This window comes from Dermacentor silvarum, chromosome 4 (assembly GCF_013339745.2).
Source record: "Dermacentor silvarum isolate Dsil-2018 chromosome 4, BIME_Dsil_1.4, whole genome shotgun sequence".
Classification (NCBI taxonomy): Eukaryota; Metazoa; Arthropoda; class Arachnida; order Ixodida; family Ixodidae; genus Dermacentor; species Dermacentor silvarum.
In genome coordinates, this window is record NC_051157.2 from 84,168,566 (window position 1) to 84,196,322 (window position 27,757).

At 44.0% G+C, this 27,757-nt stretch overlaps 2 protein-coding genes across 4 annotated transcripts in view; both read left to right on the forward strand.

Moving 5' to 3' along the window:
• The window catches only part of LOC119450334 (sialin-like), a 32,393-nt gene extending 24,949 nt beyond the window's left edge, over positions 1-7,444 (forward strand). For 2 of the 3 annotated variants that reach the window (XM_037713766.2, XM_049665807.1), the window contains 2 exons: positions 2,241-2,326; positions 4,777-7,444. In XM_037713766.2, coding sequence (XP_037569694.1) covers positions 2,241-2,326; positions 4,777-4,989 — 299 coding nt within the window. In that variant the 3' untranslated portion in view covers positions 4,990-7,444. Of the gene's footprint in view, positions 1-1,446; positions 1,618-2,240; positions 2,327-4,776 lie in introns of all 3 variants that reach the window. The other variant, XR_005191367.2, reaches the window with a different exon arrangement.
• A 3,220-nt stretch (positions 7,445-10,664) lies between these two features.
• The window catches only part of LOC119450335 (succinyl-CoA:3-ketoacid coenzyme A transferase 1, mitochondrial-like), a 32,502-nt gene continuing 15,409 nt past the window's right edge, over positions 10,665-27,757 (forward strand). Inside the window, exons 1-7 of the mRNA XM_037713767.2 lie at positions 10,665-10,772; positions 10,868-10,937; positions 11,424-11,523; positions 11,991-12,124; positions 13,754-13,846; positions 21,087-21,236; positions 24,546-24,652. Coding sequence (XP_037569695.1) covers positions 10,869-10,937; positions 11,424-11,523; positions 11,991-12,124; positions 13,754-13,846; positions 21,087-21,236; positions 24,546-24,652 — 653 coding nt within the window. The 5' untranslated portion in view covers positions 10,665-10,772; position 10,868. The remainder of the gene's footprint in view (positions 10,773-10,867; positions 10,938-11,423; positions 11,524-11,990; positions 12,125-13,753; positions 13,847-21,086; positions 21,237-24,545; positions 24,653-27,757) is intronic.

Genomic DNA, 27,757 nt, shown 5'->3' on the forward strand with positions numbered 1-27,757 from the left:
CGAACACTGTGCCGCGCCACGTCCCTGCAAGTGCGTTTCTCCTAAGAGGTACGCGATCACATTTAGGCAGTACATGTCATGGAAGAAATGGCATGGTGTGTATGATGTATTTCAGTTTTGCTCGCTGCGCATACGGAGGACACGATCGTGCAAACTGTAGCTTTTTGTTATCGGCAAGAGCAGATCACCACTCTACTTCAAGAATGCGAATGGTCTCCCTGTCCGATACGCGTTCCACAAGAAAGCATGGATGACACTAGGTTTTTTCACTGAGTAGCTGTGGGCACGGGAGGCTGACCTGGAGATGAGTGGTGCCGCTGGATTTGGCTTTGTAGATCAGGGCTTTCCGTGAACAACATTCCAGGTTTCCGCAGGCGGCCGAGACGAAACCGACCTCAACCCCAACTTGGGCAGATTTTTACATTACAGTTTGGATTTAACAAAACCACCACATGCCAAAACTGCCCTTCGCGAAAAGACCATCATGGCAGTAGTGTGTAACACTCACATGCGCTGTGCGATTCGGTCCATGCTGAACACGTTTTATTTGTTCTTGCTAGGGGTTACATGTGAATGAGAATCGAGTCAGATATTCTGTAAGCTGAAAGCCACTTTCAAATCTAACAGCATCTGTGTAGTGTCGGCAGTCACCGATTGATGCAGCAGCTGGAAAGGAAGGGCCGAGAACAAAGGGACCGTGAGGCATTGGAGTGCTAAGCGGCACACAAGAAGAGACGGCCGGACCTGGGGCGGATGAGAAGTGAGCGTGACTGGTTCCATCGGAAAGTCGGCTTCAAAATTGAAACTTGATGCAACAGTTTGCACGGATTACTCGTTGCCGAAGTGTGACAATCTGCCGTTTAATGGCATACATGCAGCCTGGCACGCTCACGTGTGATTCGCAGTACAAGTGCACCGATGGTGGCACGGCGCATATCCATACAAGCTGGTTTGCTTGTGTGCTGCGTCCATTTCTACCTTATCTGGAATAAAAATGTGCAACAAGGGCTTCAGTGCGTGCAAGGCACACTGCGGTCTCTCATTCTGGCGACGCAGGCTTTTAGGGTTAGCATTGCGATTGGTAGACCACTCCACTGCGTGAACGACTTTTGACATCAGCGTGCAAAAATGAAGTAAACTTTTGTGCGCATGACACGGCCTCAGTAAAGCAAATCCGTAAATTTCCGCTTTTCACTATCTCGGGAAATTGTTTGAGATGTGCAGAGGTTTCAGATAAGCTTCAGATAGGCATATTTTATATTTCGGATGATCTATATATCGAACTACTTTGCGATCCCCTTCCAGTTCGTTATATCTGGGTCTGACTGTATGTACATAATCTGCAGATATTTAAGTTTCGGTATCGGAACATTTATGTCATAACTCCACTTGAAAAGACAGGCATATAAATGTCTTGCATCTATGGAAATCTCTGATTTGTTTCAGATTCTGCCAACACTTGGCCACCAAATTGTTCAGAATTACATAAGCTAGTGCCTTTCACCTGTATCAGACTATGAAGCTGAAAGAGCACAAAAATGATAGCTTCTGTTGCAAGAAATAAGGAGTATGAGTGAACACGCAGTTGCTTCCTAATGGTGACCTTTGTATGATGAGGTAAATATGCTGCTGCTGCTCATTTTTCCTTTTCGGCTTTTTGCATGCTTCTATTTCTATTGCCTTCCTTCATTTCTCTGTAATGTTCATCCCTTGCATTTTGTTGCTAAATAATCTGGGCTATTCTGAGTACTAACTTTGTTGCAGCGTTGACTCATGTTTCATGTATCTAATTCTAACGAACACACGTGTGCACGTGCACACACACACACACACACACACACACACACACGCACACACGCACACACACACACACACACACACACACACACACACACACACATATGCATGTGCGCACACAGACGTGTACGTACGCATGCACAGAGAGAGACAGAGAGAACAGGTAAAGGCAGTGACACCGGCATTAAGGAAACAATTCCCTTGTTCATGTAAGGATTGAGCATTCTTTACCAAAAGAAGCTGGTTGACGGCAACCTTACCGCAATTACCGAAATTACTGTGTAAATGTCATTTGTGAGTCATCTCAACATCGTACCAGGCATTCGACTATGTAATATAATAGTATGCACTCTCTTCATATTGTCGAGACAGCAAACAGAATGCAAGGATTCAGGAAATGGCAGCAGTAGTCTAAGCAAAAACTGACTGTCTGCCTCCAACAGGTACCCTTCTGGGAATATCCAATGTCATTGCCAGCATTCCCGGAATTGCCATACCAGCCATGCTAGGTGAACTGCTCAAGGATCAGGTACAGTGGACTGTGTTGCACCTGATCTCTTTTGTGTGTGCATTTGCTGTATTCATCATCTGTATATTCTTAAATACGCACTAAAACATTTTTTGAGTATGGAAAGAAAACATTACTACAGTATAGACCACTTATACCGTAACCGCCTATAGTGCAGAACCGGATATAAGGCGGTCTTTTCAGACTCCCATTAATTTTCCCATAGCACTCTATGTATACGCGTATCGCTTATAGTGCAGTTGCGGGACACGAAATACCGGTTACAGTGTGACTGCCTGGAAGTTTGGCAGTCAACCTATACGGCAAGCGCTCCCCTCAAGCCACAAATACCGTATTTACTCGAATCTAACGTGCACTTTTTTCCCGATAAAACGGGTTCAAAAATTGTGTGCGCGCTAGAATCGAGTACGACCCTAAATCTGCGTTACCATATAGCCGTCGGCATTTCAAAATGGCTGCCTCACACGCGCGTCGAGCCTAGCTACCGTAGCTTCTTCCATGTGCTGCAGTACACGTGCTTAGGCAGTAGTCTACCGTCTGTCTTCACGTTCTCTGCGTCTCCTCTATCAGCATGGAGTACCAACTTCATCATGATGCCGCATTTAAAAGGAAAGTGATCATGTGTGCGGAGACGGACGGAAATCGGGCCACAGCACGGGCGTTCGGAGAATCCGTAACTTGGGTTCGGCACTGGTGCAAACAGAAGGAGAGGATTTTCGCCATCGAAGCAATGCCGAACGGTTTTAGTTTACTGAAGCAGGACGTAATCTGCGACGATCCACTGTGGCGATACGATCTCCTTGGCCCTATCTTGAAAGCAATCTGCGACGGGGAAAGTCCGCCGCGCGCCGTGTTTTCGTCGATTATAGGTCGTGTTGAAGCGAGAGGCATGATAGCACGAAGGTCAATTCGCTCGCTGTGCTTCGTCACTCGAGCGTTTTGACAGTTCGTTTCCGTGGTCAACGAGCAAGATGTGTTCATGTTTGCTTGTGCATGTGTGACACTATGCTTGTTAATTTATTTAGTAAGCGACTAAGAAACCTAGAGCACGGTGACAGCGATGGCAGAAATGCGCCTGGAGTGTCCATTATCGCAATAAAATAGTTGTTTTGGTTATAGTGCATTACCGCTTATAGTGCAGATATTCGCGACTCCGGCGACTTACGCTATTATAAGCGGTCTACACTGTAATCTGCAGACAATGCTGGGCCTGTACATGTGCTTGCTCTTTCCTGTAGCTTTCTCAATACCCACACATTGTTGTGCCTTAAGCAACGTCAGTGATGAAGTTACATGAAGCGCGATGGTCTGTAGATGCCAGCCATTGGGCACATGTGTGCATCACCATTTTAGGTTTTCTAGGAAATGGGAAGCAGTGGTTGTTGCTGGTACGTTGCTGGTACGTTGCTGGTATGTTGTCGCCCTTGGGTGCCTCTGTCAGGCACCAGCCTCAAAGGATTCCTTTAAGCACACTGCAAAAAGAAAAGAGTATCAGGCAGGGCATCGATGTCCCAGCTTAGAAGAACCACTCAATTGAAGAGGAATGGAAAAAGGGAGCATTGCACTCATTATTTCTTATTTGTAGTGTTGATTATGTCCTGTGAAAAAGTGCTGGCTAAATTTATAGTTCTGCAATAAAGTCCCTGAGTATTATGCAAGGCTTCCAGGGATGTTGCCATGCATCACTTGTTTACAGAGATCTGCCACTCCACTCATCTATATAATTCACATGTGTATTGGCTGGCAAAGGCAGCAGAAGTGTAGTTATGTGATGAAAGGAATTTGTTTGTTTATGAGTTTATTCTATGGCTACAATGTTATGATGAGTCACTGGTTGCTATAAATGTGGCGGTGTTATCCTCACCCTTGCTTTCAAATCTATCAGACAACATCAGACGAGGCTGCCAGCAGCGTGTTCATGTGTCGTCTTTTGTAGTGCCCAGGACAAATGATAGAAATCGAATTTCGTAATCTGCGACATAACATAGGTTGCACTTATTTAAGACTTAGGACGGGTTGTAAAGATGTTGGATTTCGTAAGCATATACATTTTAAAGATATTTTTGGAAATGGTATGTGCTAGGTTTTCGAACGTTTCCAGTGAAATTTTAATGGCAGTAGCTGGTGTTCACAGTGGCTTTTATATTGACCTTTCCATTGGGGGGAGAGGGGACCTCTTCTCTGGACTGTTGCATGTGAGTGCAAAGTGCACATGTTGCTGCTTCTGCAGTGCTTTTGAGTTGGGGCTAGCACAGGTTAAAAACAGTGCAGAGGGCGTTATGGTGACGGTAGAAGAGTCTATATTTGGCAAAAGTGCACCATGGGATGCATTTGCTTCTTTTGCATATTGCCATTAGATGGGACATTTTGTTTTGCACATTTATTAACAAAAACAAATGGGAATGTTATCAACGCCTAGTTCAGCTAGGTTCTGCTTCTTCTGATTCCAGAATCCCCTCGAAGCATGGGCACTGTTCTACTACATAGGGAGTGCAATAGGCATAATCACAGCCCTGGAGTTTATCCTGCTTGGCTCAGCAGAACTTCAGAGTTGGGGAGTTGACACAAAGTTCAAGATTGTTGTTAAATACGGCACTTCTCAATCCGTCCAGCTCGGAGCTGAACCAACCGGGGGCGGCAACCAGTCACCTCCTACAAGCTAGTGCTTGTAGCGGATTTCACAGTAGAGGGCGCATCTTTTTTATAACACTTGATGGCATGAGCATTATTGTACAATGTGTGTGTACCACATCTTTGCATTCGGTGCTCATGTGGTAAACAGACCAGTAACCGTGGTCCATTAGGATGGCCGTGCGGGCTTTTACAGATTTATGTGGCATATTCTTGCTTTTGCAAGCAGCAACGTGCAGACTTTACAGTTCCAGGCACTGTTTCATGTGATGGTTATTACTAAGGGCTTTGAAGTGTTGTACAGTGCCCAACGAATGAAATGTGATAGTGTGTTAATGTGACGTGCTGCTTCCAATTTGTGACTAAAATAAGGTGAAGGTTTTGCTTGCCGTATCCCAAAGCAGTAGTTTCCATGGCATTGCAACAAATGCCAATAGCAGACTGCTCAAATTATTGCTTTCATTTATTGAGCACTGTACTCATGTGCAACAGATGCCTAGACTTGGTATGACCATGCATGCTTGTGCTGCAACTTAACTTACCATTAATAAATAAAAAAGCAGCCCGAGTTGGTTTACTGCAATTTCCTTGTTACCCTCTCGTGATTGATCTGCTGAAACTTTTTTGCCGGCTTTTATGTGAAGTTTGCTTACCTGTCAAGCCTAGGCGAAAGCTGGATTTCTTAGTTTGATGAGTTTTCCTGACCTGTTTGCCTAATTATTTACCCTGAATGTGTTTGATACATTTGCAGCTCTTGTGCAGCTTTAAAGAATTTATCATTATGGCTTGAACTGTGATACACTTACAAGCCAATAGGAACAAGGGCCTTATAGTGTGCTGTACCTTAAATAAGCCTTTCTTTTTGTACAGGATTGACCCTTCAGAAAAAGAGGTGAAAGAAATAGTGTTTATAATTTTATATATTTGTTGGGCAATGCATTGCACTTACTACTGCTGTGTGGTCATCATTCTGTGTGATGGACATCAAATGTACTCTTCACCCACTGAGCATTCTGCTTGAAGATTTCTGTACCAGGTGGTTCTTTTTTTTTTTTTTTTAATGATGATTGTGAAGTCTAGGAGCCCTACTAGCATTAGTTTAATGGAAGTCATTGTGGAAAAAAAAAACAACAACAACAACAAAAAACAATATCCTCAAAGAAGAAAGCAACCTGTACTTGAAAGATGCCGTCTGCAGCTCACCTGCTCTTAATGCAGAGCTGGTCACGCAACTTATTATTATTATTTTTTTTTTTGCCTTAGAATTTACGCCCTATGCTGTGGGAAAATCGAACTTTTTTATAGCTCCCATCTCCCTAGAACAATTTTTAGTTGGCTGTAGCAGTTGCGGTGGTTCTCGCCTAGTTGTTCTGTGGTTCCTGCCATTGGGTAATGAAAACAAACACTTGACTGAAGTTCCATGGTGTTGGTTTTGTTAATGGTGCCACACTGTGATGATGGTAAGAAAAGGTAAAAGATCAGGAGCGAGAAGTTGCAAGCCATTTAAGTTCACTGCAGGGTTCCTGATGTTATTGTATACGTGCTTTTCTTCACTTCATTGTTGCTATCACGCAGTGACATGCAATGTGAAAGAGAGATGTTAATGTACAGTTTGTATGTTTATCTTAATTCATAGGTGCCCCTGTTGTGTGGACTTAAGCCCACAGATATGTTTTTTTTTTTTTTCTCTTTGAGTCTTAGTTCTAAGCTGTTTGGCAGGTATATGGGAAGAGTTGAATCTTGCTTTGTCAGAGTGGTATTTCTTGTATTATCACGCATCTGTGTACAGGTGCTCTAAGCTCCGCTTTCACAGAATTGATATTTCATCTAAAAAGTGCCTTTTTCTACTCTTATATATGATGAGCTGAAACTTGCTTAGTTTGCAAAAGTAGTGTGCAGTGCCATGTTTTCTTCGCTTTTATGAGCCTTTATGAACAAATCACAAATGTAATTCTGCATGGACTGTGCTATTATTCCTGTATCAAAGTTTACTCTGTGTTGACTGATTGTTGAAAACATAAGTTTTGTAAGTAACCAGTTTCACAGGCAACATCTTGACAAATTTCATGTAAACTCCACTGGTGCACTTGTTGAACAATTGCACTGTTGTTGATATGCTGAGTTTGTTATGTACCCAACAAGATTTACAGTATATTTATATTCATTAGCATTTGTTGTTAGAGTGGTTATACACTGCCACAACCAGCACGAAACCGGTTATTAGTCATATTATGCAAACATTTACTCAAGTTTCTTACCTCAAGCAACTTATTTGTTGTGGGCTGTTACAGTTGTATTATTTTTAATAGTAGCTATATGGCCAGTTTAAGTGCCAAATGAAAGTGTGTAAACCAGATGTCGAATTGCAAAACTTTTTTATTTCTGTGCATTTGTGCTCTTTGTACTCTATGGTATTGAAATGCAGCAGTCTGACTTTTAGTTGCTGCCGTTTACTGCAATAAAGTTTTGAATACCTGTTAAAGTGTTCTTCAGTTGTGTTGCTTCAGTTTCTAAACACTAAAGAGGATTACATGTAGCAGACTTGCAGATGTGAGCAAAAGTTTGAAAACTGTAAATACTAACACAATTTTTTTTGCAGGATAGGTGTGCAGCCTGAAATTGAGCCAAGAATTGTATGCATATATACACAAGCAGTTGTTTCTAGACCCTGTGTACATGTGCATACATGCATATATATTCCAGGCTTCGGGCTGTGAATAAACTAGTTGAATGTGTAGTACTCATGCTTGTGTTTGTTTCTTTCTATGTGAATGCTTTAATGTGCGCCTTTATGTCTCTCCTGTGCATTTATTTGTGTGCAACTTCAAGGAAACATTCCATATGCATGAAATCACCCAAAAGAATGTCAATACATGCTCGAATACTTTCTGGATTAAGATACAATACGACTATTTTTATGTTGGGCATTTTGGGCTCCAGTATTTTTGCTTGGCAAGTAATGTTAAGCCGGAAAGCATTTATGTTAGCGTTGAACAAAGTATATGTATAATGACATTTGTTTACTTTTTAAAACTGTTTGCAGTATTCTGTGTCATGTTTTCCAACAATAAAAGCAGTTACCAGAAGACAAATGACAGATAGGCAAGGAGCTGGACTTGCAACTGGGGTTTACTGGAACAAAGCTGCTGTTCACAGGAAGAAAGGCAAAAAAAAAAAAAAAAAAAAGAGATAGATAGATAAAGATAGATAGATTAGATAGGTAGATAGATAGATAGATAGATAGATAGATAGATAGATAGATAGATAGATAGATAAATAGATAGATAGATAGGTTTTATTGATAGGAATAACAGGTCGACCTGAGCTAGTGTGCTTAGGCTGCTATTCTGTACTGGGGAAGAGGGAAAGAAAGTGAAAGTACTGGGATGGATGATGATGATAAGAGGAGTGGTGTGTGCTTATGTACATTATTAGATGGTGGCCCTGCTAGAGCTGCTCGTCTAGTTTTGTGTCCTGCAGAAACATAAACAGCACTTTAATTGCCTGCATTGAAGTTGCAGTGTCAGGCCATGGGCCGAGGATAGCGCCCTTTGACAGTGGTTGCCTGCCAATGCTGGCGAGGGAACCTTCCAACGTCCTTCGCTCCAGCATATATGCTGGGAAATCGCACAATATGTGTTCTAGCGTTTCAGGTGTCTGGCAGTGCTCACAATCGGGGCTGTTCGACTGGCTGATGAGGTGTGCATAGCGATGGGTGAAAGCAACGCCCAGCCGAATCCTTTGTAGCAATGACGGTTTGCTCCGTGTAACCTTCGGGGGCAAACAGAATTTACAGTCTGGGTTGATCATATTTAGGCATCTGTGGATGTTATCAGCATGGGCTCTTTATGCTTTCATAAGGTCCTGCATGAGTGCCTTGATCATTGAGTTGGTGTCAGGTCGTGAGTATGCAATCCGTACTTCGTCAGAGGAAGAGAATGCCCATCTTGCCTCACTGTCAGCGAGTTCATTGCCAATCACACTACAATGACTAGGCACCCATTGAAAAGTGATCACGTGGCCACCTAGCTTGGCACTGTGATGAAGTTCAGTGATTTCTAGCATGAGCAGGTAATATGGTCCTTTCCTTAAAAAGCATTTTAGCGCCTGTAGCGCTGATTTGGCATCGATGAACACCGTCCATTTATGAGGTGTCTGCATTCTCAACAAAAAGAAAATCTGCTTTGCATGTGTGCCTACCCAAGCATTTAGAGAGATAATTCTACCTTGGAGATACCAAATGAAGGAATACTGATGAGATTATCCGTTTCTCTTTGTATGCTGAAAGCTTCGCAGGGTATCATATCTACAATGACCAAGCTCATGAGCGTCGTCAGAAAGCAGGTAACATCAACATTTTTTTAGAAATGATCAGCCAAATGCTCTGGTCCCCCAACCGTTCCTGAATGAGCTCAGCTAGATTGTAGTTGAAATGCCTTCCAGCCTAAATGATATGATTGCTGCATGATGTCTGTATGCTAATATACCACCTCAGATTTACATGCGACAAGTGCATAGCATGCTTCATAAAGACAAAAGAAGTTGCAGTTTGAGTACACACACATTTGTGGTAAATTTAGTTATTTGCTTTGCCCTCTTTCCTGCCCGCAGTAAACACATTGTAGCTTCAGTGCATGTGCTCGGTTGCAAGTCCAGCATGTTCCCTGTCCATCATGCTACTTTCGTTAATTTGCCTCTAGAGAGCATGACACATAAATGATTACCCAACTAGCACACACTTCAGCATCGGATTTGTTTGCTATATTATTCGCTAGTACAGATCTTGTTGCTTGGACTAAGTCGGACCTCATTGTAGCGAAGTCACATCCGATACAAAAATATGTTTGTTATAACCAATATATGTGTTGGCGATAAACATATAGATTTACTTTTAAACATGCTTCTAAGTGTAACATCGCCCAATGACGTCAGTGGCATCGAATTGGGGCGCGGAATTCGAATAGAGTTTCTGCGAACTCGATCATTCAACCGAATTTTCCAATAAAATCTTGGGCACTAAATTTTCTGAGTAGGGTGGTATGTAACAATGTGAAATTTGCAGCGAATATTTCGCGGATGGTTGACCATGCACAAAATTCGCGAGAGGTTTTTTTAATGCAATAGTATCCTCTGGGAACTTCACCCAGTTTGCGGTGTGTTTCTATGTATGTACTTCTGTGCCTAACCTCTTTCACGCCAACTTGGGTCACTGGGTAGTCCATAGTCAAATTACATTGGGCTGCTGTGCTGAGGGAATTGAGTTCAAACTAATCGTCGGACGGTTATGTGCCGATCGCCAACTTGGGTGACTGGCTCAGGGTGTGTCCCACCTTTCTATATGTTTCTCGCTAACTTGGGTCAATGGGTATATGTGCCACTTCAATAAACCTCTTTGGAAACAACTTGGGTCACTGGGTATGCACTGCTTTTATTATAATTATCATATACACCATATCATCATATACACCACCATAATCAACCATCATAGTCGCCAATCTTCTCCAAAGGATGGAAGCGCCGCCACTTCAAGCTGTGTAGCATTCATTTATATTTTTTAACTATCTCCTCCTTCCTACCTCCTCTTTTTCTCTCTCTCTTTTGCGAAAAAAAATATATAAAAAGAAGGCAATAATATGTTGGATGATAGGATGATAGATCAATGCCTCCTTTTTTGGATAGATGCTGACGTGTCGCGCCATCTAGACTACAAATAACGCACTGGGAAACGCGCCCAACAACGTTGGCCCAACCGCAACCAACCGGCCCAACCCCCCGCGGCACCACGGCAGCCGCTGTCGGACGATCTGCTGATCGGGTGAGAGCGGTTCTTGATATGTGCATGCGTAAAGCACTTTTCTGTAGTGCAGAAAGCGTTAACTTGAGTTTTTTTTTTTGCCTACATCCATAAAGGATGGCCGCAAGGATAGTTCTCTGCAGGATTTGCGCTCCCTTACTCGGAAGGAACCAGCAGCTTGCTGCGGTACGTCGTGTTTACTGTCTTCTTGGGTTGCATGTTGCGAGATGCTAGCGTGGTGATAACTATCCGCATCTCTCACACGGCACACAAATCTTGTCGCGCAGAACGAATAGTGGCAGCGAGAATAATGTAAACACGATAGAAGTGGGGTGTTCTTTGCTGCACACATTTTTTTGAAGAGATTCGATGATCTAAGTTTGCACGTTGCAGAAGATGCGAACATGAACCGAGAGCACTTCGTGCGAAGATTTCCGTATGCGTTCGTCGCACGAAGCGCCAAACAGTAGTACCACAAGTTGCTTGAAATCAAGAAGATTGTGGTGTTTTGGTGGTTTGTTTTTCTTTTTTCTTTGCACTATCTCTTGCTGTCGAAGTGGTATCGGCATATACATTCAGATTTGTACGGGGCATGGTTGTGTGCGCATTCCGACAGTGTCATGTGCAGTTTACGTTACATCAGTAACTATTCAATCTTTCTCTCACGTACAGCGGAGTATCAGTACGACACCCAGCAGAAATGCTCAGTTTTGCAACTCGGCCGAGGAGGCGATCAAGGAAATAAAGAGCGGTTCCAAGCTGCTCGTTGGAGGTGCGTAAAACGCCACTTTAGCGCGTTTGTTTAAAAAAGCTTTTGCATAAAGCGTCCTCATTAAAGTAAATAAGATGTTTTCCTTACAGTGACTCCTGGCTTTAGCCACACGTAAAACTAGAATATAAGTTGTCAAACAGCTTGCTATTAGCCTTGGTTTTAAAGTTTACTTCGTAGCAATTCAAAATGAAAGAGTTTAATGGCCAAAAAACTTGCAGTTATCCAATTAGGCAGCCAAGTGTAAACACACATTTAAGTGGCCACAATGACACGCACTGAATATAATTGCGAAATATCTCCAGGAGAAACGGATTATATGAGAAGACAACAGGAAAAAAAAAAAAAAAAAAATACTGTGCACAGCCTGTCTATTTTGTCTCAGTTGCCCACTGTCTAGCTTGTCTGGTGCCTTGCCTTGCTTTCCTACAATTTCTTCAAGCATCACAAGTGCTAAATGCCTCTTCTAGGATTTGGTCTCTGCGGGATCCCTGAAAACTTGATCGCTGCACTCTCAAAGACAAGTGTGAAGGACCTTGTTGTCGTCAGTAATAATGCTGGTGTGGATGGCTTTGGCCTTGGGATACTCCTCAACACGCGACAGGTTTGAAAACTTGTTTACTAGAATTTTTAGGATGCTGAGATTGTGGTGTCTCAATTAAGTGCTAAATGGAAGTTTCAGAATGCGACATTATAGTTGTGAAGGGGTGGAGCATGATTTTGCAGTTAGTTTTGGTTAGCTGATTAATAAAAAAAAAAAAAAGAAAAGGTTCCCGAAATGGCTTTATTATTTTTGTATTTCTCTCCAGTGTTTCAAGTTATAAATGGAAATTTCGCAATGTGACATTGTGAAATAATGGAGCATGACTTTGCAGGTATTTTTGACTAGTTGACTAACTTAAAAATTAATGCATTTCATTTTCTTGAAATGGCTTCGCTATTCTTGCTTTTCTGAGAAATAGGGAAAAAAAGAAAATAGAGTAGCATTGCAGTGTCAGCCACTTGAACTCAATATGAATGGCGCTATCAGCTGCAGATACTGCTGAGTTTCTAGTGCATAAGAGTAAGTGATCTGTCTCAGACAGCAGTGCACATTCCTGGCACAGAGCCAGAGGCATGCTGCCCAGCAAGAGCTCCTCATTTTGGTTAGAGAGCTCAAGAAAAATACGCTGTCGCTTTTGAAACCTCAACCGGTGCGAATGTTAAAACTCATACACTCTGCTCAAACAAGTATAGGTAAACAATTATAAAGAGATTGAAATAAACTACTGGGATGTTATGTGCTGTCCTGGCATCTAGCAGATAAAATGTCTGTCGCTGAGCAGTATTGTTAAAAAAGTACTGAATTTTTATTTTTATGTTTGAGTTGTCGATTAGTTTTTTTTTTGGTCTGTACTTTTTTTGGCTGCCTTGTTTGTTCAATATGCTTTGTGGTGTCATGTTGCCTCAGTAGTGAAGTGAACAATTTAGGTATATCATTATGTGACAGTAACAGTCTCTGTAGCAGATTTTGTTGCATTTAGTTTGTTTTTACATTCACTAAGATAACATGCTCAGCAGTCAAGTTGCAATATGTCAGCTCTGGAAGGTGTTGACTTGCATCGGTTTGGTTAGGTTCAGTACATCAAACAACGCAGGGGATGGAGATGAGTGCGAAAATGCTTATTGTACAATTGGAACTGCCTTAATACCAACTAGAACTGTCCAGTTGCATTATAGGACGCAAGGTTTTGGGTGAACACAACTATGACCCTGTGGTGTGCCATTAAATATTTTTTTTTTCTTCCCGGTGTGTTGAGGTTTGGGCTAATTATGCTGATTCTCAATTGTGCCTAATAATGTTAAAATTTGGGTGTGATTCTTGCTTGTTAAGTTTTTTTGTTAGTGCCAATTATAGATTTTGTATGCTGTTTGCCAAGAATGGAATTGGATGACTTGATCGCACGCAGTAAAACTTGAGCAAACTTCGAGAGACCTCGTGTTCACTCATGTGGCAGTTCATTTATGTGAGACACAAATACATCGGCATCTATCAGTGCCAGAATTCTACAATTATTTATTCAACTAAGGAGTAAGTACAAGTGGGTTTCTGTCAAGTGGTATTTCACTGCACAGCTTCTGCCTACCCACCTTGTTTTCTTGCAAGCACAAGCAGGTGTTTCTCAAAAAAGTGCTCATTTTATGTGGCATGATGAATATTAATGTTAATGTTATTTCTGTTTCTCTTGGTTAGGTAAAGCGGATGATCTCCTCATATGTTGGCGAAAATGCGGAGTTTGAGCGACAGTATTTATCAGGCGAGCTTGAACTGGAATTTGTGCCGCAGGTAAGTCCATATAGACTACCAAGGTGGCAGTGAACGTTTGTGGAAGTGGGTGCTAAAACAAGTGGGTGCACTTCATTTCCCAGCGTTTTTTTTTTTTTTTTTTCATCAGACGCATGTCTGTTCTTTGAAATATAAACTTCTATGAAATAATTTGTTACATATTTATTCCAAAGCTGCTGGCAAGTGACTGTTTCATACCATAAACTTATTGTACTGATGACATGAGTACTTAGCATACTGGATGAAATATCTGTGGATCAGCTTTTCTATTGCAAGTTTATAACTTTTTTTGCGTGTGTGTGTGTGTGTAATATACAGGGTGTCCTTTTTAGACTACATATTTTTTAAAAGAAGATTACAAGCGCAGTGAACGTGGCATTTTTTCAGAGGAGTTCCTAGGCGAGTTGGACATACCTCGCTGCTAATAATGTGAGCTTCAGACGACATAATAACCAAACTTTGTTAACTTTTTATTTGTGCCTTAGAGGCTGTTGTTTAGATGGCGAATTTGAAGGCAGTCACCTTGTAATGCATCCTCATTTTATAAAAATCTGGACGATTGCACCTAATTCGAAATATTTCATCGGTAAATCCAGGCATTATCGAAACCACGGGAGCACAGAAAAGGCGGCCCAGCTATCATATCAGACGCAAATGCCCTGTGACGACAAACGTGAGGAAGTTTGAAACTGAATGTCCTGGCTAGTTGCGGCAGCTACTGATACGGCACACTTTGCCTGGCAAGCATGTGCGGCTGTGTGTCAGGTTGTGATTTACTGCGGCATGCTATCATTCAAACTTAGCCACACGCTATGGGGCACGTCCCCCTGACGTGCAGCAGGACGTGCTCAGTCTCTATATTGCTTCGATTGAGCTTTGGAAATTGAGGATGAATATCTCAAATTAGGTGCAATTTCCAAGATTATTAAAAAAATGTGTGTGCATGAAAATGTCAAAGCTTCCAAATAGGTAATTTAGACAACTGCCTCAAAGCACTCATAAAAAAAAATTCTTAAAGGTATTGGTTCGATCGCATTCAACGCCTTAGCTGTTCAAAATCCTACCTCGGTTCAAGATATTGCATCGACGTGCTAGTGCTTGGACGAGCTTCAAGCCCTCCGTCTTCACCATGACAGTGACCTTTCAATGCCTCCTCATTCTGATTTACGTGCTCTTATCCGCACTATTATTCGTGAAGAACTTCAGGAGCAGCAACAGAGGCGATCCACTGTTGTTTCTGCCCCATCCCCAGCGTTCGAACTGCGCAACCTTGTGAAGCAGGAGTTGGCAGCCATGACGACACCGACAACGTCTGTTGCCCCAGCAGCGTTCCCGATGCCCACATACGTGGAAGTCGCTGCAATACCACCTGCCACTGTCCCTTCTGGGCCTCCTGACCTCACCTGCGGCCATTTGGCCTCTATGGGCGCCCGAGCACCTGCTGCACCTTCGTATCCTCAGTGGCGTCCACCTCGTCCGGTCTGCTTTTACTGCGGTATATGGGGCCACATATCGCATTACTGCCATTGCCGCCAGCTGGATGTAAGCCGAGGCTATGCTGATTTCGAGCGAGACGAGATCCAACGACACAATGCTTACTACCCAGGTCCGTCCGCTTTCACGCAGCGTCGTTCTCCATCTCCTCCAGCGTCTCCACATCTGCCTCAGGGATCCCGTTCGGCCCGACGACGTTCTCCTTCGCCCTACCGCCGTTCTGCGTCACCACTTCACCCCATCTCCCGCCTTGCTGACCAACACTCGGGAAAACTAAGGATTGCAGTTTTTGGAGGGAAAACTGCGTCCTTTCGAACATCGGAAATACCTCCTTGTCGCCCGGCCAATATGCTATCTGTAACTCTCGAAGGTGTTCCTGTGCAAGCTCTTGTCGATACTGGTGCCGCTGTTTCCGTTCTGCGTAGTGATTTGTGCTCACGGCTCCGTAAAGTCAGGACACCTTATCTTGGACCCGTTTTACGCGGCGCTAATAAAGTACTCATTCACCCCGACGGACAATGTACGGCTCGTGTTTTGATCGACGGCATTCGTCACCACATTGAGATGATTGTGCTACCCGCGTGCATCCATGAACTTATTCTCGGCTGGGACTTCCTGCATTCTGCCTCCGCTGTTATATCATGTAGGAAAAACGTCGTCCACATCACAGATACCACGGGTGCACCTATGTTGGAGTCGTCACCCTCCATCTTGAACTTGGCTGTCGCTGCAGACTACGTCCTGCACCCTGGTCACGAACACGTTGTAGCTGTCGCCTCCAGCCAGGTAACCGATGGAGACGCACTGGTTACCCCATCTTCACGTTGCACTTCACGAGGAATTCTAGTCGCCCCTTGTCTTGTCCGGTTTTCATGTGGCCAAGCTCTTCTGTTCGCCTGCAACACAACCCCAGATCCTGTGCTGTTACCCAAAGGAATGACCGTGGCAACCTTCACCGACCCACCACTGATATCTGTCGCAGCGCTCTCCCCTTCTTCGTCACCAGTACCAACTTCAGGTTTGGATTCTTCTTCTCTCCGAGTCCTAATTGGTTCCGACCTAACCGCTGCCCAGTCGGATGCGTTACTCGCCCTTTTGGCTAAGCACAAATCCTGCTTTGATAGCTGTGCCACCGCACTGGGCCAGACTTCCGTGGCTGCACACCGCATCGAAACAGACGGTTCTGCAATTATACGCCGTCGCCCATATTGTGTTTCGCCGTCGGAATGGAAGGTCATTGAAGAACAAGTTGATGACATGCTAGCACGAAACATTATACGACCTTCATCCAGTTCCTGGGCGTCTCCAGTCGTTCTCGTGAAGAAAAAGGATGGTTCCGTTCGCTTTTGCGTTGATTATCGAGCGCTCAATAAGATTACAACCGAGGATGTGTATCCCATGCCTCGAATTGACGACACCTTAGATACACTACAAGGAGTGGAATATTTTTCCAGCCTCGATCTGCGATCGGGATATTGGCAGATTCCCATGAACGAGGCTGACGAAGAGAAAACCGCTTTCGCCACGCCGGACGGACTTTATGAATTTAATGTAATGCCATTTGGCCTGTGCAACGCTTCAGCCACGTTTGAGCGTATGATAGACACTGTTCTTCGTGGCCTAAAATGGAAGACCTGCCTCTGTTATCTGGATGACATCGTTGTTTTTTCTTCCAGCTTCAGCCAACACCTGCAGAGATTAGACGAAGTACTCCAATGCCTTTCAAATGCTGGCCTCCAGATTAATGCTAAAAAGTGCACATTCGCCAGCAGAAGCATCAAAATGCTGGGTCACGTCGTTTCCAAAGACGGCATCCAACCAGACCCTGAGAAGATTGCTGCTGTGCTTCAATTCCCTTGCCCATCGAATCAAAAAAACATTGCGCAGCTTTCTCGGCCTGGCCTCTTACTTTCGCCATTTTATACGCAATTTTGCTACAATAGCAGCTCCTCTACATAAGCTACTGATCACCGGCGCCTCTTTCACATGGTCCGAAGACTGTGAGTCGGCATTTCAAGCCCTTAAGAAACGTTTCACTTCCGGACCAGTGCTTCGCCATTTTGATGAGAGGGCGCCCACTATACTCCACACTGACGCAAGTGCACAAGGCATCGGAGCAGTGCTCCTGCAATGGGGTCCCACGTCTAAAGAGCAGGTTGTGACGTATGCCAGCCGGACCCTCTCGCCATCTGAACGGAACTACACGATCACAGAGCAGGAATGCCTGGCTATTGTTTGGTCCATTCAGAAGTTTCGCCCGTATCTCTACGGTCGCCAGTTCACCATCCTCACCGACCATCATGCTCTCTGTTGGCTGTCATCTATGAAGAACATGTCAGGACGTCTGGGACACTGGATACTGCGCTTACAAGAATATGATTTCACGATAACGTACCGGTCTGGCAAATGTCATCATGATGCAGACGCACTGTCTCGATGCCCGCTTTCGCCTTCTATCGATCGTGTGCAATCACCGTCTCTACCACGTTGCTCTGATGCAACGCCTGCCTCCTACCAGCTCACGCTAATGTCACTGGATCAAGCTCAGCTTTCTTCACGCTCCGATTTAACTTCCCTTCAGCACGCAGACTCCTACTGTCGAACTCTCATTGATCGCCTTCGCGGCCTAACTAAACCACCCAACAGCCGCTTGCGACGCCAGCTTCGACAATTTCGCCTTCAAGATGGGGTGCTTCATCGTTATATTTATCATCCCACGGGTAACAAGTGGGTCCCAGTCATACCTCGCTGCCTTCGTCTTCGAGTTTTAGAAGCATTTCATGATGACGTTGCCGCCGGCCACTTGGGCTTCCACAAGACCTACGACCGCATCAAGACCCGCTGCTTCTGGCCTGGATTGTCCACAACGGTAGTCAAATACATTGCCTCATGTGCGTTGTGTCAGCACCGTAAGCGCTCCACATCCCCTCCTGCCGGTTTTCTTGAGCCTCTGCCATGTCCGACCGAACCTTTCGAGTTCGTTGGAATTGACTTATACGGTCCCTTGCCATTGACGCCCTCCGGTCACCGCTGGATCGTCACTGTGGTAAATCACTTAACAAGATTTGCCGAGACTGCGCCTCTTCGATCTGGTGCTGCTTCTGAGGTTGCTGACTTGCAATCCATAGTCTTGTGCCATGGTGCTCCTCGCGTTCTTTTGTCCGATCGTGGCAAAGCCTTCATGTCCCACGTCCTCGAGGAAGTCTTGCAGGAGACTAATACGAAGCATAAAACCACTTCTACATATCACCTGCAAACCAGCGGCCTTACTGAACGCTTCCACCGAACGCTCTCTGACATCATTTTTATGTACTTAAATCCTGACCACACAAACTGGGACAACATCCTTCCTTTTGTTACATTCGCCTACAATACTGCGACACAACGAACTACCGGTTACAGCCCTTTCTTCCTCGTGTATGGACGATCTACCGCCTCCGTCTTCGACACCAAATTCTTTTTCTCTCCTGCTTCGCCTAACACCTCCCTCCCAGAAGAGTTTGCAGCTCAAGTCGTGCATTGCCGTGAAATTGCTCGTCGCAACACCGCCGCTACCAAAGAAGAAAGAAAACGTCGCTACGACAGTAAATGCCGCGACATCGCCTTCCATCCTGGAGACCAAGTTTTCCTATGGACACCGGTTCGAACCCCTGGACTTTGCGAGAAATTTCTTCACCAGTACATTGGACCCTACACAGTCCTACAACAAACTTCTGCAGTGAACTATCTAGTCACTCCACTTCACTCCGTCGCGGACCGCCGTCGTCGTAGTGCAGAAATTGTTCACGTCTCCCGCATGAAGCACTTTATTCCCCGTTCAGCCGATCTTTAGAATGCGGCCAGGTTGGCCGCTTCTACGAGGGGGGGAAATTAGTGTAAGCACATTTAACGTACTTCATCGTTCTCATTTGTACATAGCCATCATCATCCCTGTTTGTCTTCTTCTTCGTGTTCGAGCCTGGGCCGTGCCTGCAGAATAAACGGGTCTGCCAGCGCTGCCTGTCCTGGTTGTCGTCCGTCTTTCAATATATATATAATCTGTTATGATTACCAAAAACTGAGGCTCTTGGTTGCCTTTCTTCTCTCGTTCATTCATTGCGAATATCATTACTTTCATCAATGCTTTTGCTGTTGATGCACTAATTTTGTTGTACACAGCGCTAGGGATGGCCAATTAATTTTTTTATTTGATTAACGATTAATCATTCATTATTTTAGTCTTTAACCGATTAATCGCTTTCGATGCAGGGTTTTTCATGAATGAATTGATTAAATGAAATTTTTGCCGGGTACTTTAAAAAGGTTGAAACACAATTATCTACTTTTGTAGGATCCTATCCAGATATTTGAGAGGTGGAACCAAGTTAGAAATACAAGTATATAAAGTTTGATGAAGAATAATCTTTAATTTGTCAAAGGCTAAATAGAGTTTGAACTAGTGGCCTATGAAAATATAAACAATATGTTGTAAAATGGCACTTGGAGCAGCATTATACAAATGGCACTAGTGAGTCCCTGTACAGTACAGTTAAACAAGAAATAAGAAATTGCAATATGCACAGGGGAAAAGAAAATGACTGGTTTAGTATTTTAAGCCACATGCTCTTTTATACAAAAAAAAAAAAGCATACATGCTCTTTTATACAAAAGCAGCTTAAATGCTAAAAAATACTTTGTAATCTGTGATGTCGCACGGATATGCTGATGCTGAGGTTTTGATGCAAAACTTAAAAAGAGAAGTCTGGCTTTCATTTTCTCCAGTAATAATCAACCTTTCCCTGCCATATGAATGAAAATGGTGTTTTGAAAGAACCAATCAATCAATTTTATTTCCTCTATTTCACAATAGACAGGAGCGGCGAATAAGAGCTGCCATTCGGCAGCTTGACGAGCCTGCTGCCCCCATTACAAGGATTCACACCAGCACAGACATAATTACATATTACAAAAACATACAAATAAAAATAACATCAAAATAAACACATAATTAGAAATCACATCGTTAAAGTAACAAGATGGCAAATATAATCACAATGCACAAAGTATCTATACTCCTAAATTATGCTCTCGCATTTAGGTACTACTTTCAAGTGCAGTTTGCTTGAAGCACAGGAAAACAAATCGAAATTAATAGATTCATAGTGACTGAGAAGACATGACAAGATTAGCAAAAGCTGTTGCGTTCCCGAGTTTAAACGCACAGTTGGTACCATTTATATAGTGCTTCCCCTTGTCTCGTAACCCTGTTTTTTTTTTCTTTTCTAAACAAGAAACTACTGTCAAAATACATACTGTTTTCTTTAAATTCAAATTTAAATCGCACTCTTAACCTATAGTGTTGCAACTGGTGGATTCTAATGATACCAGCACTGATAAATAAATCAGCAGTTGGTGTCCAAAAGGAGTTTTGTAAGCATACCGAATGAGCTGTTTTTGCATTATATGTATTTCTTGCACGTTAGAAAACGTTGTGGTACCCCCCCCCAGCGCAGTAGGTGAAGTGAGAGTTGAACAAGGAATTATAGATAAGTAATTTCACCTCTGTGACACTCTATAGAATAGCACTCTAAACTGATTTAATGTTTGTCTGTGGTCCCCAGGTGATCAAAATTAACCTGGAGCCCTCCACTGCGGTGCCTGCTGTGCATCTTCAACACATAAAAACCGATACATTTTCATTATGTGCATATGTGGAAGCATGGTGTCGCAATTCTGAATCTTGATTCTCTGTGTTTCTTTCTTGAAGGGAACCCTAGCCGAGAGACTTCGTGCTGGTGGAGCGGGCATACCGGCTTTCTTCACACCCACTGCCTATGGCACACTGATTCACAAGGGTGGAGCCCCCATCAGATATGACTCTAATGGCAATATTGCCCTCAAAAGCGAGCCGAGGCAGGTGAGACACACCCCACCCAAGAGGGTTTGCAGCGTGAGGCCTGGAGGAATAATGTATGAAGTCTTCACGGCCATTTCGATCATTCACTCACACGAGTAGGTTGCCTTGTTTTTTCAACGAGGAATGAGAACAGGTTGCATGTCTTGGGGAAGGAAGAAGATTGGCTTACCAATTGTGTGCCGAAATCAGTTAATGGTTCTTGGTGTGCTTAAGGGGAAATGCTCCTCAGAAACATTTCTTTTTAAATAATGATGCTGGGTGAATGAAAAGTTTACCAATTATAGAGCTTGATCTCTTCATTCGAAATCTACCTTTAGTTTTAGGATATCTCGATGCTTTCGTGTCCTAAGTGCCATGCATAAGTGAGAAGCAGTGTATGTTTGTGCAGCTGCTGGACTTAACAGTTAGCATGATAGAGCAGTGCAAAATTATTTTTCTTATCCCTAACACTCCACTGAGTGCTAATAAGCAAGATAGTGTGATTCCCTTTACAGGCAACATTTTAAGAGAATTTCGTATCTGGTGCTTCATATTCAATGGCTGGTGCCCGAGTACATTAAAATTTTCATCCTTAAAAAAACAAAGTGATTGCATTAAATCCTAGATAAGTGCATTCTACATATCCTAGAAATTACGCCCATCAAATGTGGTCTTGATTAGGACCACAATAAGTACATAAAATGTTGTGCACAAACGCATTGTTTTGCCCAAAGTATGAAGTTGAGAAAAATGCGATTGAAAGTTTTAAAAGTTGTTTACTTCTGTTAATTATTATTATTACTTGTCAGGGAGATTGTGATGCGGCAAAGCTAACCTTGGAGAGAAAAAGCTTAGGCCTACCACCTTGCACGAGCCCAACGGCATGTGAAACCGCGGTTTGACCCATCGCGCGCTTGAAAATGTGTCATATCTGTGACTCTTCTTGCCACCTCGAGGGCTTTAATCGAGTTTATTATACTTTTCCCGATCATTTCTGGCGCTGATTTCTTCATATGTGAAATAGGAGAGATCAATCTTGCTGAAACAACTAAAAACACAAGACCTATTTCTTTAATGAAAATCGCCGTTTTTTGACCCGCCTCTCCCCTTAACAGAGGGATTAGTGACAGACAATGAGCAAGCCTTCCTTTTGGTTCTGAGTCCGAAGGCACCCATAACTACTTCTACACTGCACAGTCGTTGAGACAGAGTATAGCATGAAGGTGATTCTTCCCACTTCACTGTGCCAGACATTCCACTCTTGCATGTGTGCAAAGCTTTTTGAAGTGGAAGTGATAGTGTCTGCTGTCAACTGACCTTGTACAAGTACTGACTAAACATGACAGACGGGTAACCAGCATGTTTTTGACCCTTTAATGATGAGACCTAAAAATAATTAACGAAATGTTTATTTTTAATCTAAATGCTCAAAATACACTGAAAATAAGGATATCAATGAAAAGAAAAATATTTTGTGGAAACATTTTCAGCAATAGGTAGGCAACACCAGGCAGCACACTGGAAGTGAGCTTCACCCCAAGCCACCTATGACTTTGTGTGGAAATTGTACGGACAGTTTTTGTCGGATGTGAAACAGGTGCACATTGTGTGATACCACTGCAACTGGGGATGTTGCACCAGTCTTTCTCCAATGACTAAGCTTTCAATAGAAAACGAGTTGTACACCAAACTTCTTCCTCGTCCTCTGTTCCTGTTTCAATTCAGCAAATCATGCTTGTTGCCAGTCATTCGTGCTCAAAGCCAAAATTCAGCAAGGAAAAAATATTTTTATTGTGTGTTGCCTGTAGGCAACCCCTCCATAAAGGGTTAAGAAAGTGACGTAAAAGGCCTACAAAACGCAATACACGCAAAGTGCCTTGAGCGGCCACTCGCACGGCAATTTTGTGTGTATTCATGGGCTTCTTTCACGCTTGGAAAAACACTTTTATGTAGCATGTATTGAGCAACAGATAGCTGTATCGGGAATTTTTCATGTTGCTCTACAATTTTCTTATTCCCACTTTTCATCTAATTATAATATTCAAGAAGTTGATTAATTAAGACTAATTATGTCATTAGGCAAAATGTAAAAAATCTAAGTATCTCCAAGCGACGGCAAACACTATTACCTTGGTTTGGTCAAGCTACGTGGCATTTGCATATTTTTAAATCTTGGTGTGTAATAGTTCAGACACCCTGTATACTGTATGTAGAAAAGTACTCTGTACAGTGAAATTACTTTGTCGAGGCATTTCTCATTTCATCATGAGCATAGTCATAAATATACGTTGTATGAAATATTTTATGAATAAACTTGAATTAATTTATATATAGCACATCCGTTTGCCATACGGTGATATCTTGTTATTGAGACTGAAGATAGAACAACTTGTTTTGTCAAATGCTTTGCGGACTTTGCGAATGCAGCTTCAAGGGACAACATTTTGTAGCACCAAAACTGAATATTAGCCTGTCCCTGTTGAATTTGGCATGGAACCTATAGATGTAAAAGAAGTACAGTTGAAACCACTTATAACAATATTCAAGTGGCAAGAAAATCGCATTGTTATAACCGATAATTGTTATAAGCAGGTGGCACGAAAATAGCAGAGGGGCAAACATTCAAACATTTTAATTACACAGAAAGAAGTACAGTCTAACCCGCTTATAGCTTTACTGGTTTTAAACATACTCTGATGTAACAGTGAGCAGCTGCTGCAATGTGAACCTTTGTGTGGGTTCTATGGTAAATAAACTGCTTACTACAATGTCCCCGTGCCACATTATTGGATATAACAATTAAATCTGGCTGCTGGGTCTCTGCACCAAAAATAAAAGGAACACGAAATCCAGGGAGTTAAAGAATAAGTGCGAGCTGCTTCGCCATGACCGCCTTTGGGCCATGCACCCTGCACGGCACGCCTTTGTTGCCCGTCTCCGGTCCCCCTTCCACTCCTCCAATGTCTGCATTAGGGTGGAAGGAAGACGGAAGAGGGGTGCGCAAGGCCGGCAATGCAACAAAGACGTGCCATGTGGGGTGCGCGGCACAAAGGGGGGTGCGGGGCCAAGCGGCTTGCATTTGTTTTATCGAGGGTTTTGTGTTCTTTTTTCTCTCTGTGCACACACCTAGTAGCCAGATTTAGTTATCACCGATAATTAGGTGCATAGCAGTCAGGGGTTTATTTTACAGTAGAACACATACAAAGGTTGACGGTGCGTCGGCTGCCCATTTTTATATCCGATATATTGTTCAAACTGGTGTCACTATAAGTGGGTTCGGCTAGAACACTTTGTTGACAGTGCAAAAAGGAACTGTGTTCTGCCTTGCAGCACCAGGTATTCAACGGCAAGAACTACATCATGGAACATGCCATCACGGGTGATTTTGCTCTTGTTAAGGCGTGGAAAGCAGACAAGGCTGGAAACATAGTCTTCAGGCAAGTTGTGTGCCCTGTATCTCTTCTCTCTTTTTTAGTTATGAATAGATTTCGCTATACAGTGGGCTTACACTGATTCAAGCCTGATGGGAGGATGAGCGTCGCTGAAATTATCGACGGATTGGATTAAAAGAAAAAAACAAACAGGTGCGAAAATGTTCCACACAGCCGTTTGCCTGATTATCTGCGAATATCAGCAGTTATCTGCTCTAAAAAGTGATTGAAAAACTCTTTTTGAGCCATTGTATGCCATCCTGCCATGCTGATCTGGCTTCATGCGGTTTCCACCCTTTCAGCACGTTTGAAGGAACATTGCAAAATACTATGGGTTCAGTGAGGTGACAAAATGAAATGGTTCAGGAATCAGCCACATGAAGTGACACTGCAGCAATAGAGAAGGTTGTGACACAAAAATGACGGCACCAAAGAACCATGGACACAAAAACATGGACATAAAAAATGAGGGCACCCCAGAAGCACTGAATTTTTTCAGCGCTTCATTTCTTCTTTTTGTTTGTGTTTTTTCAAGTGCACTGCCTATATAACTAATTAACGTTTCCTCCAGCTTAATATTACACTCCAGTCACTTCTTTAAACCAACTTCCTCCAGCTTAACTTGGTGGGCTGTCTTCGCCTCCTTTGCGTCGACGCTAGAGCGAAGCACATTCTCTATTATTTGATCACATCCAACAATCGTTCACAATGTCAATGGTCGAGGTTCAGCTCTTTTGCCAAGTCTGTGCATTTTATTTTTGGATCCTCGTCCACCTTTTGTAAAATGTACAACTTCTCTTTAATGGAGAGGGCTGTCTGCTTGCGAGACATCGTTGTTTGCTTGAGAACTCAAATAACGTGGCTGTTGTAGCCCGACCCAGCCCATCCCGTCGCTATAACTATTCCAAGGACCATACCGTGGCCTACATATGCGTGGCCTGCGCCATCTGTACTCGCAAAGTGAAGGCGCAGCCAGCAGGTGAGGCTGGCATTTGGCACAACGCTGCACGGCCATTTAGCCGGACTGATAACAGCCAACACTGCTGTCTGCGTCGCTGTGGCCGTCGCCTCACCGAAGAGTCAGTGGAGAGTCTTCGGTGGCCGCGTCTGTTCGTATCAAACACCGTGGAACGAAGAGCAGTTTGCTACATCTGAATTCTAGCACGTTGTACTCTAATGTAACTTGGCTGGGGCCAACAAAAAAATTTGTATCACCCCAAAATTTGTATGAGCCATAATCGTATCACGGAGATTGTACTACAGTATAGACCACTTATAACGTAACTGTTTATAGTGCAGAACTGGCTACAACGAAGCCTTTTCTGACTTCCGTTTACCCTCCCATAGAACTCCATGTATACGCATACCACTTACAGTGCAGCCGCGTGAGACGAAATACCAGTTATAATGCGGGTTCCGCGGGAAAATCTCGCCGACAAGGGTGGCCGCGAGTACGCTTCTGAACAAGGTGCGTGCTGCCGGCCAGCTTATGCATTATTCAATGCAATCAAACTTTCGTTAATTCGGACTCATTTGGCTGCACATCGGTTAATTCGGACTACTTTCGGAGCTCGCTGAGCGAGGAGCGCTGCAAATGTGCGACGCAAAAGAGCAAGAACGGCGCTAGCGTCCAACCGAAACGAAGCTGGCGGAGTCCGCATCGCCACAGCCATTAGTTGAAATCGTACGTGAATGACAGCAACTGCCAGAACGCTTCGAGCCTATTTGTGTGATTTGTGTCTTTAAAGCCTGTATTCTTGCGTTTACCGCCACGCATAACACTGCGTTGGCAGCGGGCTTTCGTAACTGCGTAGTCGTCATTCACGATCGTGTCGATAGCAGCCGCGGTTTTCTCCGCAGCGGTTGTGGCGAACAGTAGTTTCGTTTTTACTCGGTACGTGCGTCGGCCGCGTGCCTAAAGAAATGCAGTAGTCGCCATTGATGATCGCATAGATAGCGACCGCGGTTTCGACGGCCAGTTGTTGCAGCGACTGGACGACTCGGTGTGTGCGTCGGGCGCGTGCCTTCAGCACCGCAAAGTCGCTGTTCATAATCACGTCGATAGAGGTCACGGTTTTTTCCGCAGCGGTTGCGGCAGACAGTTGTTTCGTTTTGACTCTGTGCAAAGCTGTCAAGCTTGAAGAGCACCGGCTACATTGCGATTATGTTTTCGCCAGCTCACTGGCGAAAACGTAATCGCGATGTGCGCCCAATAGTACAAAGCATGTCTACATGCTTGGTCCACATGTTTTGCATACGTGCAGGGCTTGAAAATCAGTTGTTTTGGTTATAGTGCGGTACCGCTTATAGTGCAGATATTAGACTCCGGCGACTTTCGTTATAAGCGGTCTACACTGTGTACACGCACGCACGCACATGCACGCACACACACACACACACACACACACACACACACACACACACACACACACACACACACACACACACACACACACACACACACACACACACACACACACACACACACACACACAGCTCCCATAGAACCTAATGGGGACCGTTCCCGCATCATACGTTGCAAACTGCCACCCCGCGCCGGCCTGAGCGGCCATTTTGACTTTTCATGTCGCTTGGCTTGGTTGCTTGACGATGTCATTGGCCACCCATAGTGCCGGGGGCGACACTTATGACGTATTTTCGGTTTCCGCCAGCAAAAGTATGACCCTTGAGATCCGTATTTGCTACCTAGAGATGGTGTCTATGACACGTTGCGGCCCTAAAATTGCTTTTGGCTCATAGATGTTCCGTACAAAGTCCAAGGGCGATAATGCCGTCGCCGCGCGCCGTATGTTGTATGTGCGAGTGAAAGCGTGCGAGGGGAGCCGATGACCGCGTCTAAATCTTGCGCGCGAAAGAAAGAAAAGCAAGGAGCGAAGCGCGCCTCCTTCTGTTGCGCTCGATGCACTAGCGAGGGGGGAGGGATAGCGGGCGGCGTTGTACTGTACTCTGGCATCAACTGCGTACTGCGCGGCGGCGCCTGGTCGCGCGGGCCGTATCTTGAAAGCGATCTACTGTTGGGGGCAGAGTCTACGCAGTGTAGGTGCGTCGGCGGCTCGGTAGCTTTGTGCGTGCTCTGTGTTCTCGGCGCTC